Source organism: Sarcophilus harrisii, chromosome 1 (assembly GCF_902635505.1).
Source record: "Sarcophilus harrisii chromosome 1, mSarHar1.11, whole genome shotgun sequence".
Classification (NCBI taxonomy): Eukaryota; Metazoa; Chordata; class Mammalia; order Dasyuromorphia; family Dasyuridae; genus Sarcophilus; species Sarcophilus harrisii.
Window position 1 is genome coordinate 31,160,120 of NC_045426.1, and position 16,317 is coordinate 31,176,436.

General features: G+C 40.7%; 1 protein-coding gene across 7 annotated transcripts in view; it reads right to left on the reverse strand.

Moving 5' to 3' along the window:
* The window catches only part of UBA3 (ubiquitin like modifier activating enzyme 3), a 32,047-nt gene that overhangs the window by 8,784 nt on the left and 6,946 nt on the right, over nucleotides 1-16,317 (reverse strand). For 3 of the 7 annotated variants that reach the window (XM_031953799.1, XM_031953783.1, XM_031953788.1), the window contains 5 exons: nucleotides 12,812-12,853; nucleotides 10,639-10,759; nucleotides 8,978-9,058; nucleotides 6,553-6,635; nucleotides 3,130-3,210 (listed from right to left, as the gene is read on the reverse strand). In XM_031953799.1, the coding sequence (XP_031809659.1) occupies nucleotides 3,130-3,210; nucleotides 6,553-6,635; nucleotides 8,978-9,058; nucleotides 10,639-10,759; nucleotides 12,812-12,853 (408 nt within the window). Of the gene's footprint in view, nucleotides 1-3,129; nucleotides 3,211-6,552; nucleotides 6,636-8,977; nucleotides 9,059-10,638; nucleotides 10,760-12,033; nucleotides 12,239-12,811; nucleotides 12,854-13,023; nucleotides 13,185-16,317 lie in introns of those variants that run through there. The other 4 variants (XM_031953774.1, XM_003762356.4, XM_031953824.1 and 1 more) reach the window with 4 other exon arrangements.

A 16,317-nucleotide genomic window follows, 5' to 3' on the forward strand; every position in this document is an offset into this window, starting at 1 on the left:
ATGTCCTGACCTGTTATTTTCTGGCTATGTGAAATTTTCCTATGTATAAGCCACTTCCACAACTAGACTGTCAGCTCCTGAAGATAGGAGAGTGTTCTTCACTCAGGCCTTCCACAGAAATTCCACAGGGCTTTAGGCTGCCACACTGCGCAGTAGGCTTGGTTTCCTCATGTTATTTCTACGCTCCGTGAAAAAGAGAATTTTCCGACTTTCTCATATGGTTCTTTTCATGACTGGGCTGGTCTGACTCCGTCCAAGGAGCAATGAAATGGCTGGCCCTCAATGACACCCCGTTCCATGGCTCTGCATGTAAGAGCCTACACAGTGACTATATTAAGGAACTTTCTGATGCTCAAAATTTGAAAACAAGAAGACAAGTTCTGACAAAAACACTGAGAGTTGTTGATTCCTTTTCCCCACCAAAGTTCTAACTGAATGAATAATCACTTTTGGTTCTGGAGTGCTGATAGCATCTGAACAGAAAGTTAATAGAACAGTCTTTCATAAAAGGGCATTTTCTTCTTCTGGGGCGCTGACTCAGGCCCTGAGCTCCAAGGTATTACTCTGGGATAAAGAGAAAAAAAATTTTTAAAAACTTTCTAATCATTTCTATTCAATGGGATGCTGCCCACATGCAAGTTATTGTTTCCCTGCTCTAGGAATTAGCACTGTTTTCATCTTTCAGAAAATTAACTGATTTTGATTGAATCCAAGCTTCAGTAGAAGAGTGAAACAGAAATCCAAGAACTGCATTTAAAGACCTTAGTAAGTAGACCTCTGGATTGCCATGTCTGGATCAGTGTGAGCTACATCCCTATTTCTATTTCTAGGACCAAACCAGGAAACACATTTGTAAACTGAAAAATTTAGCAGAAGAATGTTCTAATAACATAAGGAGGTGACAGGACATGTAAATGTTAAGAAAACAGAATATACAAAGTGCTATTTAAATTATAGTAATATATAGTAATTCCCTCCATCCAAAGTGTAGGGCAAGACAATCAAACAATATCAAAATGGTGGACAAAAGTAAAGAGTTTACTTTCGTGTACATATGCAATGCAATCTTTTTTTTTTTTTTTTTTTTAAGCTAGACAGTAATGTCTATTGTGTGTAAAGCTCTATACAAATATCCAGGAAAAGATTGCAGTCCCAAACTTCAGGGCACTTATCTTTTCCTAACTTCTGTATTTCATTCCAATACTTTACATATGGTGATATGTAAAACAAAAGAAACCCCTATTCTTATTGCAGATTCTTCCTGGATTGTCTACTATCAGCTACTCAAGAGTTACTAAATTGCTGCATCCAAGATCTATCTTAATTAAGGTCTCCTCCTAATGTTTGGGAATCCTGGCTTTTCTGCCACGTAACGGAACACAAGTTCAGGACAGAGGTTGAAAGGTGCCATCTTAGAGCCAGCCTAGTCAAGGAAATACTCATCACCACAAAGCTGGCCACAGCTATAAAGATTAAGGAGTGGAATTAGAAACTAGATTTAAGCCCACATTCATAGTGAAACATTATAAAAAGGACCAGAAGGAGCTAAGAATCTTCAAATACAAGTCCTTAACATGAGATTTTTCAATAGTCATTAATAAATTGCCAACTAGAAGAATGAAAGTCTACTCAACATATTGCCATTCAAAATGAGAGTTAGAGAACAAAGTTGAAAGGAAACAGAAAAATGGCTCAAAGGGTCTCCTTGGACAGGCAAATAAATATTACAGAATCTGATTTAGAGTTGTAAGGGACTTCAGAGGTCAGCTAATCCAACTTTCTCATTTTACTGATGAAGAAACTGAGACTTAGCCATAAAGCCTCAAATCATATGCCAAAGGGAAATCGAAAGCCACTTCTGCCTCTCAAATTTTATTGGGTGTCTCAAGGCAGTAAGAACCATCTTTTCATGGGGAATGTGGTCCTCTCATTTGATTGAGCATTTATAAGCTCTTATGAGAAATATTAACCGGCTACTCTGAAAATAAGCATAAAGACCACTAGAGAGATCAAATATAAATCAAGTAAGCATTTACTTAGCAACAACTGGGTACCAGGCTCTGAGAATACAAAAACAAAAAGGACTTCTTACCCTCCAGGAACTAGCATTCTAATGAGGAAAATAGTTAATACAACAGATTTCTAAGTTTACAGAAAATAAACACAAGATAATTTTTTTTTTTTTTGGGGGGGGGGGGGGGAAACAAACAAGAGGATAGGAATTAGGATTAATGCAAATGGTCCTTGAACTGAGCTTTAAAGAAAATTAAGAACTCTAAAAAGGAAGAAACATCCATTAGGAGGGCGCTACAATCATCCAATCAAGAAGTCATAAAGGCCTGAACTAAGGTGGTGGCCATGCTTCCAATGAAGAAAAGAGGCACATTTGAATGATGTTGTAAAGGTACAATAGAGTTTTATAAGATATCTTAAGACCTAGTGAAATCACTGGGAAAACTGGAAAGGAAAGAATGGCAAAAATTGTTGAAAAAGCACCAAGTATGTCTGATAAAAGTGTAGTATACAAAATAAAAAAGGGATTGACACAAATTTCTAAGGATAGGAATCTTCCACAATCAGCAAGTAGTCAAATGATATGAAAAAATTTTCAAAATAAATCTAACTGGAGAACTACAGAATTTCAGCGGGAAGAAACCTCGGTGACCATTTGTTCAATCCATACCTGAAAATAGTCTACTTACAACATATCTGAAAAGTAGTTATCAAGACTGTTGAAAAAAACTTCCTTCAATGAAGAAGTGTACTCTCTCCTATACAGTTCATTACCCTTTTGAATATCTCTGAAAAGAAGATTTTCCTTACCTCAAATCTTCTACCTGTCTCTTTTCATTTACCATGTGCTGCTCTATATTCCACAGCTTCTACAGGAAAGCTCCTCTCTCGTGTGCCAGGGACTGTTCTTATTCAGGCTAAACATTATAGCTCCTATAACTGATTCTCCTAAGAAATATGCATCAGGTTCATCACCATCTGCCTAACCTCTTCTAGATAGCTATAATTTTAAAATTCTGTCAATGATCAAGATTCTTAGAAAATATGGTATCTAACAAGCCATTTCAGTTTAGAAGAAAATATTCAATAATATATTTTCAAAGCAAAAAAGGATACGGAACTACAGCACAGTTAGGGATCCTATCATTGAGGAATTCTGCAGCAACTTCAGCTTTGGATCTTCCGACATCTTTAGGCCTGGAAAAACATATTTACAAAACTCAAATAAGTCACGATTACAGCCTACAGATGCAAAATCTTCCAGAGAATCTATTTAAATTCCCAAACACATCAGTAAAAAAACTGACTGCATTTGGTGCAAACAACTTCCCTTCCCCCCTCAAAGATGTCCTCAATGTGGGGAACTCTCCAGGAATGATGTTTACTATCCATCTGTATCTCTCTATAATTCCAGGGTTAACTTGCAAGGAACTCTCAGAGGTCACTTGCCCAGTCACACAGATGGTTAAGTGTCAGAGGCAGGCCCTGCACTTAAGATTTTCTTGATTCAAAGGCTGGTCTGCTAACAACTACACGGTGCTGTCTTGTCATTCAATGCTTTCCATACAACAGGATTTTAGTGAGTACTGTGAAAAATACATCGATGCCACAGCACTAAAGTAAGAAGCCTGGCAAAGTAGTCAGTGATCCCAGCTCCGAGCTCCTGCCTGCAGACTAGAGACTCCTGCCCACAACTCCTGGCTTTTCATCGCAGATTCCTGTGCTTCCAACCCCAGGTGATGGCCCCCTGCTTGCCTCATTTTCTAAGGGCCTCTGACACTGCAATCCCCCCTCCAGTCCCCTCCTTCTCCAGGGCTGTGGAACAGCTGGATCTCTATCTTCTCTGGGGCCTCTTTTCCCTGCCCTACCTGGGCATCAGGCAGGCACCTACCTTCCCCAGAGGTTTACAAGAGTAAGATGAGATCCTATTGGGCAAAGGCTTGGCAACCCTCCAAGTGCTATATGAAGCTAGTTGTTGCTGTACCTTCCCCATGGGAAGCAGACTCCTAATAAGTATACCTGCAGGATTCTAATCATCATGAAGTTGGTATAATCTTATCAGGCTGTTTCTGGTCTTCCCCAAAGATGAGCAGTGTGACCAGGCCAAGAACAAGTGTTCATGACAAAGCATGTAGAAAGTATACTGTTTTTGAGGTATTGCATAAAAATGGCATTCCTGACATCAACTATACCAAATTTTATTTCCCTCTGCTGCAAAAAGGGCTGGGGGATCCCTTCTCTCCACTCAAATACTTTAGAGAATGGAAAGAATTCCAGAAGATGAGGTCTTAGATGACCCTCCCACACACCCCCAACCCAATCCCCTTTCTAGAGGCCCAACCAACCCACTGATGGGCTACCTCAGAAATGAGAGCTCAAAAGCTGTTTTCGAGGACATTCTATGGCCACCCAGAGATAACTCCATCATTCTCACCCTAGGGGCCCCAGCTGCTCATCTGTGAAATGACAAAGTGTAACAACAATGTTCTTCAGGTCCTGAGCTTCATGCCCACAGTTTATATGGATTGTCAGAAAGTCTAAGAAAAGCATTTGTCTCCAAAGGATTTCTAAAGGTCGAGTAACCATTTTTAAGGCATTATATGTTGCTGTTGTCATTCCTTTTTCAGGAGCACCAGTAACATCATATATTATTATTATTATGCAATCATAAAGGTATATTTGGAATTTCTAAAATTACAGAGACTTTAAAAAGCTAAAAAGAATAGAAAGCCTTAAAACAAGCTGCCACACAGAGGTAATGGTCATTTCTAATAACTAAAAACTTTCTTTCATGGAAAAGATCAGTGCATTTTTATATATAACATTAATTTTCACTGCTAACTGTGATTAAAAATTGTTTCAACTTGCCAATTAGTGTTTCTTTTAGATTTAAAATAGACTTGCCATTATCTTTCTTTGTCAACAAAGCAATGTTCCAATATATTTTCTGAGCTTGAGTACTATTCTATGATGTGATGAAAAAATGCTTACCCAAAATAAAAATACTATAATTCAAATGTCTGACAGACTTGTATCCTATGACTGCTGCAAAGTTTGGCCTTTAAGACAGCCTCCAAATAAAAACTCATCAACTGGTAGATTCTGCTTCGTCCAGGCAAATTTCTACTGCTACTAACCAGATGTATACATTTGAGAATAAATGGACTGTCCTCTTTCATTTCTCCAGAGTACTGGGCAAAGGTATACAATCTAACTTCCATTAATCAATTTTGCATATTGCCTCTTACATAGTAGTTGATAAATAACAGTTTGGTTGGAAAAAAGCTACAGGGGAACCTTAGAATACAAACTACACAAGAGAAAAACAGACAATTCCTAAATGGTTTCAGCCAAGTCTTAAAATTGACTTATCTATTTCTTATTCAATCCCACTCAGATCTTTCCTGTGTCATTCTCCAAGCAGGCCAGTTTGATCTTTTAAGTCACTGGCCTTCCTTAATAAAGCCCTGACTTACTCCACACTTAATCTTTTCAGCAATCTTAAGCACTGAGAGGCAAGGTCCTTTTCTTTCTGAACCACAAGATACACTTGTTCACTTCAGGTCAAAATGCTGCCCACAGGACTCTGCCCAGAGAATTCTCTTCACTAGCTTCTTTGTTCTGAGAGCAGTGGCTTGCCAGCCTTTCACAGCTACCTCTCCAACCACTCATCTGTTCCTACTTTTCATGCTTTCCTAATGAACTCAAAACCACTCATCCTCATTTCAATCAGGTTTTCTCACACTCTTTCATCTTCAAATTTTCCAGGCCTCTCTTAGCTAAAAGTTTGAAACTGTTCTACAACTCTACATCCCCACCATCACCATAGCAGGTTAAAAATCCCTGCTCCCAGATCACTACCATCACCATCTCTCCACATTCTCCCATCTAAACAAATTACTCTTTTTCTCCTTTAACACCTGACTAATATCACCAGCTCTGGGAAGGCTTTCCAGGCTCTCAGCAGCAAAAAACCTCACACAATACCTAGACCCTGTTGTAGCGCTCCCTCCATAAAGCACATATCATCATTTCCATTGTACTATCATTCTATGTAGGGGAGTTATATCTGTATCCCAAGCATATTATAAACTCTCTCCTTATTGCAGAAAATAAGTCATCTCAACTTTATATCTAAGCAACTGGCACAGGACTCAGTAGGTTAGGGTTCCAAGTGCAACGAAGTTCCAAACAACTTCAGCTGGAAAAACATTGTAGCTCCAACTTGATTGCATATTGATTTATCTAGCCTATCAGGTCAAGAATATTTATAAATCTGCACATTATATTTATGGAAACAGCTCATTATTGAAACAGTTACTAATATATATTCACTCTACTTTTAGTAAAATGTCACCCTAAAAGTGTTTTATTTTTCTAAAAAAATTTAATCTATAATCTAAAATAATTTTCTACAAAGAGTTTCATCACCCATACAATTAATTTTTTAAAGAATCTATGAAATTAAACTTATTAATAAAAGTTTGTAAAATAATTAGCATGAATCCTAAGACAGAAATAATTTAGGACAACACTTACCTAAACAAAAACTGTCTATTTAGATTGGAAACATCTATGGTGTCCATGTCTATTACATGAATTTGTCTAAAACCAGACAATGCCTGTAGGAATGGAAAAAAAAAAAAATCTAGTAAATAGAACAGTAGGGGACTGTCTGACTTCTAATCAAAGGTAAGATTTCTCTCTTACTTTTCAGCGACTAGCCATCACACTACCAATTCTGCCTCAGCAATAATAAATTCTGATCACCACTCCAAGTTCTACCCAATGGCAAAGAATTCGAACAGTTTTCAGCAAGATTTATAAAACTCAGTTCTTAGCAAAAAGGCCTAACATTAACTATCTAGTTCTAAAAATGGTAACCAATTTTCCAAATTTAAGGGCCACAATCCAGAAAGCTCACTGATCAAATCTGCTTTAAAACAAAGTTCCTATTCAAATTGTGAAGTCATCTTTTAAAAAAAAATATCTGCCTGACAGGATATTTGGCTTGATGAAGATAAGTAGCACCTTCTAATTTGGAACTACAATTCTTTTTATATTTGAATGCAGAAATGGGTAAGCTTATAGCTATCAACTTCTATGGAGAGGCAGGATTTCTAGCCAGTCCTCTGGTATGATGCTGCAAAAGGAACTCCTACTCTGAGCTTTACATCAATCAAGCCAACTTTCAATGTACCACAGTTTTCTCAGAAAAATAGAGCTACTCTTCATCTTCACCAGACAGAAGGTCTGACCCTGCTTTCATGTTGCTGATGGAACAATCATTCCCAAGAGTGACATTGAAAATGGCTTTCATTACTAATTTTGACCAATATGTTTAAGTGATCACAATAAAACATTTAAACTTTTTTTTAAAACAAAGAAATACTATAACCCTCAGGTTCTAATCTTGTTTTTGTTTTAAATTAAGTCAACAAACAGGACAGAAATCTTGCTTACATTTTATATGACTATCTCTAAAAAGCAAGAGAAGCACAAATTAATAGAAATAAAATTTTTCAAAAAAAATTCAATTTTCCTACTCAAAAAAGTTTACTCTTATACACAAAGTGGGTGTAAGTTGGCTGACTTAACAACTAAAGTTGTTAAAACAACTCAAATTATTAGAGAAAAAAATTCCTATTTCATGTACTTCCATATCTATAAATGAAATTTCCTTTAATTATAATAATATTCAAAAGAAAATAATTGTCCAATTATCCCAGAATTGTATATCAAGACATATCATTTGTACAACTCCCTATTTGCAAATAATAACTTCTTGGAAACAGAGGATAAATGAACGTGAATTTCCCCTTTACTTAATTTCTACTTAGCCTTCAAGAATCCCTGCAAATCTTTCTTCCTTCATAAATATAGCCTTGTCTAGCTATTGTTCAAATATACACATTGACCTTACTGACATCCTGTGAGACTTTGTACTGGGGGTGCTGCCTTCTTTGGCAACTAACTGTGTATTGTAGTCACTAACTAGAAGTTGTGACTCATTTCAAGTGTATGTCTAATCTTCCTAAAGATAATGCAAGCTTCTTGAAGGCTGGATACCACTGAGTATTTGTTTTGTACTGTTCACAATGACTACTCATTAATAAGCAGGTAAGAAATGTGCATTCAATCACATTTTTGCAATTCCACTTAAGTTTGAGTTTTACATTTATAGTTAATTAAAATGCTGCTGTAATAAATACATATTTATACAGCCTTCTACTACCTAATTCCATCTCTATACCTGTACTATTCATTTCTTCCATTCTGCATCCTACATAGACCTTGCAGCAGAAAAATTAATGAACCACAACAAACTACAGGAAAGCAGACTCACAGGAACTAGTAAACCTCTGCTTTTAGGTTAAAGTAAATCATTGTTGCATTATGTTAAAATAAAAATCTGCTGGTCACCAAACAAGATACAGTAAGAACTTCATTAAATAGCATCCTTCATCAGGATGGAATTTATTAAAATGCAAACCTGCCAAGATACTAAAAGGAGAATTGGCATTCCTGATTCAAGAAGACTCTGCCTTCTTAATACACCGGGGGATCTATGAAGTCATTGATGTGAATACTTCCTCTGATGATGCAGGTCACAACCAATTGTCACCAATTTTTTCAAAATTCCTAGTTCTGCAATAATTTCACTGAAACCAGCACAAGCTTTTTCCAAAACAAATTCACAATTTGGTTGGTAAAACACTAAGGAAAATATAACCAAGAAGTGCTATTTAATACTCAGATTTACCAACTTTGAGGGTTGAAACCTAAGAGTTGAAATGTAACCAAAATTCCCATGATATATCTTAATAAACTCCTAGAATTTAAACAACTGAACTCATCCAAGAAAAAAAGGAAAATGATAATCAAATTCAGTAGCGTTCCTTGGATTAGAAATGGGAAAAGTTTAAATTCTCTCTCAGAAAAATAAAGAAAAGCAATTCATTACCAGATTTTTCAGGAGTTCACATCCTAATCCTCCTGCTCCAATGACTAGTACTTTACAAGTATCTAACAAAAACTGAAGAGACTGTAAAGAACAGAAAAGTACATTACAATATGGAGAGATAAGGTAAAATTTGCACACCATGAAAGGAATCAAAGACTCATAAAATCTTAACTGTTTTATGTTTGAGAAAAATAAACTGTAAGGTTTTTAAAAAGCACATATACACATTTAAGCTATTTAAATATAGTCAGTAGTTAAAACTTAAATTCTAAACTTTTAATTTTTTCGGGTTGTCTTTTAGTTTCTTTTAAAAAATTGTCATCAATGAAATTTTAAAAGCTACTTTAATTTTCCCTATCAAGTTTGATAAAGTGATCCGGCTCTCTTTTAATGCAGAAGTAGGAAAATCAGCATCTTTATCACCTATGAAATTTGACAACTTAATGTACACAAAAAGTATCCCAATAATCTTTAATAGGGGTAGGACAGGGACAGGTATTGGACCTATGAGATTTCACTGGATGGGTCCAAGGTGACCAAAGCAGGTCAATACCTTCTCTTCAAATCACAGTTTTAGAGATTATCCTCAGGCACTCACCAAAAGGTGTCAGGGGGCAGGGCCTGAAGCATACTGGTTCTTGCTTATTAAATATTTAATAAGCCTTTAATGTTTTTAAGTAAATTCCAAAGTTAGAAATTGTTTTTTCAAATGTATAAACACTAAACCAACACTTCGTAAAACCTAGAGGCAATATTCAACAAAAGACAAATCTATTTAAAAAATTAATAGTAATAATATTGGGTTCTAAAGGATGAGTCTGTGTAAAATTAGCTAAAGTATTATCTAGACAAATATAATCAAAAAACAAGAAATCATATTACTTAAAATACAATCATCCTGCAGCAAAACATTAAAAAATAAATGACCATTGATAAACCAAAATATTAAATAGAAAGATATTCTCCAACCTTCAAGAAAAAAAATGAACAAATATTCATTCTACCATTCTTTGAACTGTCAACAAAGAGAAATTCAAATTTGCATTATGAACATACTTCTCTCTCAAAAGTAAAAAACAAATCTCAACAAATACAAATATATACAAATGGTACCACTTTTCTTCCCCATCATTTAGTCAAACAAATAGCAGTGAAAGGAAAAAAAAAAAAACAGAATAAAATTATTTCAAGCAAAATCTCTTCCAGTTCTATAATTATGATTGAGTCTAAATTACATTTCAATTCATGATATTTAAGTGTTTATATGCCAAGTACTGAATTACATGATTTGTAAATGATGAGTACAAGATTTAGCGTCACTCTGTGCTCAATTGGAGTGTATGCTCTAATATTATAAAAATGACATGTTAAATGATCAATGGTTATTTTCACTAGAATTCTAAATGAACTATTACTAGAATTTTGAATGAGTAAACTAAATTACTCTGCAGAAAAAGTTTTCAACTGAATCAGCAACATAAGGATGAAATGGATAATTTAAGATCTTTCTGTGTGTACATATACACATACATTTTTTTAAAATAGTGAAAAAGATTAAGATTAAAGATTTTAAAGTTTCTAAACACTGTGATTAGTATCAGTCCTAAATCAGAAAACAAGCAGAACTACAAGAGCAGTTATTTAAAATAAATACTTCTCACTTCAGTGCTTGGTTCGAAATCAGGGTGTGTGAATGGTCCAGATCGCTCGAGGAACTTCTTTACATGGTTCCAGCGACCATCCCAGTCTCCAGTGTCCCCACACCCACCATCAACAGCCATTCTGCATAGAACACAGTAAATTAAGCTGCAAAAAAATCAGTATAAAAAAACTGTACCTACAGCTATTTGTGATTTCTTTACATTTCCAGGAAAACAATCTGCCCAAACACTACAAAAATATATTCCAAGAGCATATGATTCTTTCACATTTTTTTCTCACTCAGTTCAGTAAAAGTTTAGAAATGTCTCACAAAAAAAAAAAAATCTGTTCATTCTATGAAATATTCTTACAACACATTTACATCTTCATTATTTGAAACCATGTTTTAATCAATTAGTTCGATCGATTTCATGACAAAGAATTTTAAAAATAGGTCCAGAATCAGCCTTTATTTTTCTTAAGTCCTGTAGAGCAATATAAAAATTAAAGTTTAGCCTTTGGGCTGCCAAGAAAACAGAAATTTTCAGTGTCTACAAAGGGGTACATTTTGAAAGTTTTTCCAATTTGTTTGAATTAATTATCTCAAGAAAGTCATGATACTTGAAAACACAATGGAATAATTTATATGAACTTTAAAGGTATGGAGTACTTCTCATTTTAAAAAATCACTTCCAAAATAATCAGCATATTTTCACACCAACTTAATCAATATGATGATTGTATGAATGCGGAAGACCTAGGCTTGTGTCTTACTTCTTAAATAGTAAGTGTGCGACCATTATTTACCGAAGCTCTCAGGGTTCCAGGCAACTCTAAAATAAGTTGTTGACCGGACATGAGTAGAGAGACTTCTCAACAACCAAAAAATAAAGATAAAATCTAGCCCCTCACTACATACATGCATTAGTTTCCTGTCACCACCAAACACAGAAAAGAATTCATTCCAAAAGGCTTTACATTCCATTACTGATGACAGCTGTCACTAAATAAAGACTGAGTTTCCCCATCAACAAATGCTACCCGATTGTTTGGATGGTGGGTTTTTTTTTAAAAAAAAAACATTCCTACATCTTACAAATATAAAAACTAATTTTGCACACACAGTATGGATACATGAGGGAAATTTGCATTTTCATGTCTGTTTTTTCATGTTAAGGCTCAACTATACCTTTAATCATTTAAACTCACAAGTTTTGAAGAGAAATAGAGATAAGTTCGTAGCTGATAAATTAAGTACGGTATTTCACAACTACGCCCAGTTTCTCCATCCTTTCCACAAGAGGAAAATCCAACAGTCGGTTTAAAAGAAATACTTTGTTTAGAATTGCGAGTTACTTAATTGCAACTTAATAGCACGCAACTGGTAATAGGCGAAAGAATCTGAAACCATTTACCTTCCTTGGGTAGTCACAGACTTTCAAATCAAGTTAAACTTTGCATTGTGTTAAAAGGAACAAAAGTCCGTCGGGCAATTTGGCTGGGGCGGCCGTGCGGACCCCTTGGGGGCGGGGCGGAGCAGCAGGCCTCGGACCGTGGGAAAGCCACCGGACTGAAGCCCCCGACGCCGCGGCCGCCGCGCCTCCAAGGGGACGCCCTCCCCCGGCTCTCAGACCCGGCTCGGCCGGGCTCCCCTCTCCCCCCCCCCCCCCCGGGAGCGGCGGGCATCTCCTTATTCCTCCGAAAGGAGGCTGCCAGGGCTCGGGCGCGCAGCGACCCCCCCCCCCGCCCCCCACGCGGAGGGAATGAGGAGACGCAGCCCGAGGCCCCGCCAAGCGCCTCTGCCTACGAAGCCCGGTTCTCGGGCCCGGCCGCCAGGACCGCGAGGGTCCAGCTCGGACCCCCCCTCCCAGCCCAGGGGACGGCTACCTCGTCCCCACCCACGGCCCTCCCTCGTCCGTGGGACGGGAAGCTTAGAGGTGACAGGGACGGGAGAGCAGAAGGGCGAGAAGGAGAACAATAGGGGGGCGGGGAGGGGAGGAAAGGAGGAGGGAAGCGGCGGAGAGACAGCGAGGGGGGTCTCGGGGGGCAGAGGGTGATGCAGGGGGGGCAGCAGGGGGGTGCCTGGGGGCGGGGCTGGCTGGCGCGCCCGCGGGCGGCGGGGGCAGGGCGGGGACCCCGGGCCCCCCGCCTCCCGGGCCCGGCCCTGCCCGCCCCGCCCCCGGCAACACTAACTTCTCCGCCAGCAGCTCCTCTACTCTCCTTCTTTTCTTCTCCCTAAAAGAAAGAGAGAATAAAAGAAGGGTCAGCGTTCCTCCGCCGCGCACCGGGCACCGCGAGGGGGAGGGCAGCGGGGAAAGAGTCGGGGGAGGCCCGGGGATCGGCGGCGCCGCTCGCTCCCTCCCTCCCCCCCCGGCCCGGCTCTTCCGGCGATCCCCAATACTTACGGCTCCTCGCCATCCGCCATATTGTTTCTCCCCCTCTTCCCACAAGCCACCGCGGCAGCCCCTCCCGCCCCGGCGGGGTTCCGCGGCGGGAGGAGGCGGCGACGGAGAGGGGGACGGAGGCCAGGACGGAAAGGCGCAGAGCGCAGGCGCGAAGGCGCAAGCGCGTAAGGACGTGGGGCAAAGGGCAGGAGGCGGGGAGCGGAGTCTAGAATGCACCGATTCCCGCCGCTTCCTCCTCCCCCCAATCGGTCCTCCAGCACCGCCCGTTGGGGGCGGGGCTCTAAGAGCGGGTCCCGCCCTCCCCCGTGACTGACAGGAGGTTGACAGCCTCCCTGGGCAAGGTGACTGTGCTGCCCATCTTGCAATCAGACAGACATGGGTTCGAATCCCGTTTCTTGCTACCAAGAATTAACGATGATTTAATAATTGGGCGATAGGCAGAGCCGCCCCTCCGGCCCGGACTGGCTTTGTGATCCTCAGCAGCTTCTGGGTGCCCAGGCGTGGCCAGCCTGCCCCGGCAGAGAGCGCTTCCTCCCCGGGAGTTCCCCAGACCCAGGACCCCCAGTCACTGCCCCTAGGCAGTGGGCACTGGGGGGACAGGAACAAAAAACACGAGAACGCCCTCAAGCAAAAGTACCCGGGGGCATACACCAAAAATGCTGGGAGCAAAGTACCCGGGGGGGGGGGATACACCAAAAATGCTGGGAGCAAAGTACCCGGGGCCCAAAAATGGGAGCAAAAGTACCCGGGGATACACCAAAAATGCTGGGAGCAAAAGTCCGGGGGTACCCCAAAAATGTGGGAGCAAAAGTACCCGGGGGGATACACCAAAAATGCTGGGAGCAAAAGTACCCGGGGGCATACACCAAAAATGCTGGGAGCAAAAGTACCCGGGGGCATACACCAAAAATGCTGGGAGCAAAAGTACCCGGGGGCATACACCAAAAATGCTGGGAGCAAAAGTACCCGGGGGCATACACCAAAAATGCTGGGAGCAAAAGTACCCGGGGGGATACACCAAAAATGCTGGGAGCAAAAGTACCCGGGGGCATACACCAAAAATGCTGGGAGCAAAAGTACCCGGGGGGATACCCCAAAAATGCTGGGAGCAAAAGTACCCGGGGGCATACACCAAAAATGCTGGGAGCAAAAGTACCCGGGGGGATACCCCAAAAATGCTGGGAGCAAAAGTACCCGGGGGCATACACCAAAAATGCTGGGAGCAAAAGTACCCGGGGGGATACACCAAAAATGCTGGGAGCAAAAGTACCGGGTACCCAAAAATGTGGGAAAAAGTACCGGGGATACACCAAAAATGCTGGGAGCAAAAGTCCGGATACACCAAAAATGCTGGGAGCAAAAGTACCGGGGGATACACCAAAAATGCTGGGAGCAAAAGTACCCGGGGCATACACAAAAATGCTGGGACAAAGGGATACCCCAAAAATGCTAACAAAAGTACCCGGGGGGATACACCAAAAATGCTGGGAGCAAAAGTACCCGGGATACACCAAAAATGCGGGAGGGATACACCAAAAATGCTGGGAGCAAAAGTACCGGGGATACACCAAAAATGCTGGGAGCAAAAGTACCCGGGATACACCAAAAATGCTGGGAGCAAAAGTACCCGGGGATACACCAAAAATGCTGGGAGCAAAACCGGGGGATACCCAAAAATGCTGGGAGGGATACAAAAATGCTGGGAGCAAAAGTACCCGGGGGGATACACCAAAAATGCTGGGAGCAAAAGTACCCGGGGGGATACACCAAAAATGCTGGGAGCAAAAGTACCCGGGGGGATACCCCAAAAATGCTGGGAGCAAAAGTACCCGGGGGGATACACCAAAAATGCTGGGAGCAAAAGTACCCGGGGGGATACCCCAAAAATGCTGGGAGCAAAAGACCGGGGATACACCAAAAATGCTGGGAGCAAAAGTACCCGGGGGGGGTACCCCAAAAATGTGGGAGCAAAAGTACCCGGGGGGATACACCAAAAATGCTGGGAGCAAAAGTACCCGGGGGGATACACCAAAAATGCTGGGAGCAAAAGTACCCGGGGGGGGGGGGATACACCAAAAATGCTGGGAGCAAAAGTACCCGGGGGGATACACCAAAAATGCTGGGAGCAAAAGTACCCGGGGGGGATACACCAAAAATGCTGGGAGCAATAATACCCCGGGGGGATACCCCAAAAATGCGGGGGAGGGGGGATACACCAAAAATGCTGGGAGCAAAAGTACCGGGGAGCAAAAGCCGGAGCTGGGGGTCATTCTGAAAGCATTCGGGCTCGCATCATCTAATCTCGTGGGCATTTATTTTGGATAGAAGGCGAGGAGCCGGGAGCCCCAACAAAGCAAGGGAAGGAATTCTACAGAGAAGTCGTGATGTAGAATGGATATAAAGGTGAAAAGAAGAAGGAACCAGGAATAAGAGCTCTCTATCTTGCTAGAAGTGCTACGGACACCAACTAATTCACTGCCAGGGAGAACTCAATTTGGAGTCAAGGAGGCACAGTGGAATTGTGACTATTTTTGCCTTTAGGAATTTTCCCCATTGAGCTCAATTTCCTCCTCCCTAAAATAAGGTGGGGGCGACCTCCTTTTTGATGTCTCTCGAAATTCAAAATCCATCATTCAATGAATTCTTCAGGTCAAAACTGAGAAGGTCTAACCATGATTGCCCACACACTGTTGGCAAGAGGTATTCTCAGCATAGAGTAGAAAATAAAGATTTTAGCTATAGAGCAGCGAGTGGTGGAATGGCCATTCAGGGATTAATCCTTAGAACATGCCCAGATTTGTCCTTCCTCATGGGTACAAAACATACACATGTTCTGATCCAACATGTAAAACTTATGAAAAGTTTCCAGCCATGGGGGACTGAGTGGCTGGTGTTGGGTGATGATGAAGTATCTTATATATACAGAGCCAGAAGAACTTGTGTCTTAAGAGACAGGCTCCATGTCTGAATACAGCAGGAATGACTTGCTTATTTCTCCTTTTTCTTCCTGCAATGGAATGAAGCCTGAACTTCTGAGTGACTGTTCCCTTTTCCACTGGGCTGCCAAATGGCTATGAACATAGGGCCACTGTGTTTCTTTACTGTTTGCTCTTTCCTGCTCTTAGATGAATGGAGGTCCCTGGTCCCTAAGTAAGTCTGGAAGAGCCAAAAGTTCAATCAGAAGTCTCACCAGTGTTGAGAGAGGTAGAGAGTTTAGAACTGAAAATAAATAAAACTCTGCATAATCTAAAAAAAAAAAAAATGATTTACATATTGCTCTTTCAACTTTGATAT